Below are 1,982 nucleotides of genomic sequence, written 5' to 3' on the forward strand. Positions count from 1 at the left end.
TTGTTTCAGCAGCTTGGCTGACCTGGTTCCCTGCTCAGCTGCATGTTTCAGCCGCTCAGCTGACTGGTTCCACGCTCAGCTGCCTGTTTCAGCAGCTTAGCTGACCTGGCCTGGTGCTTGGTGCCTTCCTGACCTAGCTTGGTGCTTGGTGCCTGGTTGATCTGGCCTGGTGCTTGGTGCCTGGCTGACCTGACCCCGTGCTTGGTGCCTGGCTGACCTGGCCTGGTGCTTGGCTTGGCTGGGACCTGGCCTGGTGTTTGGCGCCTGCTTGACCTGGCCTGGTGCTTGGTGCCTGCCTGACCTGGCCTGGTGGTTGGTGCTTGGCTTGGCTGGACAGCTTTGTGCTTGATTTCTTCATGGTGATGCAACCTTTTTTCCTTTGATTTGTTACTGGATTTTTGTTGGTTGCTTGGTACTTTTGGGCTGTTTTCTTTAAGTTAAGGTAAGCATTTGATTTTTGCAAGTTGCCTTGCCTACCTTAACATAGGTTTCTTCAAGACGAAGTAAGCTACCTTTCTTCAAGGCTAAGTAACAAAATTAAGCATAGAGCATGCCATGCTTTAACTTGATTACTTTTAGCAATTCATTTCCAACTTTTGTCTTGAATTTTGGCTTGAATTCTTATCCATCTTTGAATTTATTCTTTAATATTCAATTTCCTACAAAACTCAAAGAAAACTTGGACAATGCATAAGATAAGTGCCATAGAATGATGGTGAAAAGTATATACTTTTGGCACTTATCAACAAGGCCAGACTTATTGCCAAAGGATATAATCAAACAACGGGCCTGAATTATTTTGAGACCTTTAGTCCTGTCATCAAAATGACTACTATTAGAATTCTGCTAGCTCTTACTGCCATCAATCAGTGGCATATTCATCAAATAGATGTCAACACTGCATTTTTTCATGGTGACTTATTGGAAGAAGTTTACATGAAACTTCCTTCAGGCCTAACTGTCCACAACCATTCACTGGTTTGCAAGCTTTAAAAATCCTTCCATGGGTTGAAACAACCAAGCAGATAGTGGAATGCCAAGCTCACATCTGTTCTAATCCAAAATGGGTATACTCAATCCAAAGCTGACAATTCCTTGTTTATTAAAAATGCCTTTAACAATTTCACCACAATTCTTGTTTATGTTGATGATTTACTTGTAGCAGGAAATGATATGAAGGAGATCAATCAACTAAAGTCCATTATCAACAAATAATTTAGCATCAAGGACCTAGGAGAAATCAAATATTTCCTTGGAATAGAGATTGCAAGAGGAAAACATGGCATCAACATATGTTAGAGAAAATATGCTCTTGACATTCTGCATGACACATGCCTTCTTGGAGCTAAGCCATGCTATACTCCCATGGATCCTTCAATCAAGTTATATAGCAATTGTGGTGATAGACTCACTAATCCAGCAAAGTACAGAAGGTTAGTGGGAAGATTGATTTATCTAACCCATACTAGACCAGACATAGCATACTCAGTTGGACATCTCAGCCAATTTCTGGCTGCTCCACCTGATATGCATTATCAAGCAGCCTTAAGAGTGGTCAGATATCTGAAAAATGAGCTAGGAAAAGGCTTGTTCTTTTCATCTCAGAATGATACCAAAGTCAAAGGGTTTAGTGACTCTCATTGGGGATCTTGCATTGACACTAGAAGGTCAGTTACTGGGTTTTGCTTCTTCATTGGGAAATCTCTGGTTTCTTGGAAAAGGAAAACGCAGAAAACAATGTCTAGATCTTCTGCAAAAGTTGAATATAGGCACTAGCTCTGGCTGGTTGTGAGACTAGATGGCTGAGTTTTATGCTTCCTGATTTACATGTCCAGAATGTCACTCCTATACTGATCTATTGTGACAATCAATCAGCTCTTTATATAGTTGTCAATCTTGTGTTTCGTGAAAGAACAAAAAACATAGAGATTGATTATCACTCAATTAGGGAAAGGGTCCAAGAAGGAGTGGATCATTTTTTA

At 40.9% G+C, this 1,982-nt stretch overlaps 1 protein-coding gene across 1 annotated transcript; it reads left to right on the top strand.

Annotated features, from left to right (window-relative positions):
• Positions 1,366-1,776, top strand: LOC109353978 (uncharacterized mitochondrial protein AtMg00240-like). The gene has a single exon (XM_019596358.1). The coding sequence runs from the start codon at positions 1,366-1,368 to the stop codon at positions 1,774-1,776; it is 411 nt and encodes a 136-aa protein (XP_019451903.1).

Source organism: Lupinus angustifolius, chromosome LG01 (genome assembly GCF_001865875.1).
Source record: "Lupinus angustifolius cultivar Tanjil chromosome LG01, LupAngTanjil_v1.0, whole genome shotgun sequence".
In the NCBI taxonomy this organism is placed as follows: domain Eukaryota; kingdom Viridiplantae; phylum Streptophyta; class Magnoliopsida; order Fabales; family Fabaceae; genus Lupinus; species Lupinus angustifolius.

Coding starts and splice junctions, on each gene's coding strand:
- LOC109353978 (XM_019596358.1), top strand. CDS start 1,366: ATGGATCCTTCAATCAAGTTATATAGCAATTGTGGTGATAGACTCACT.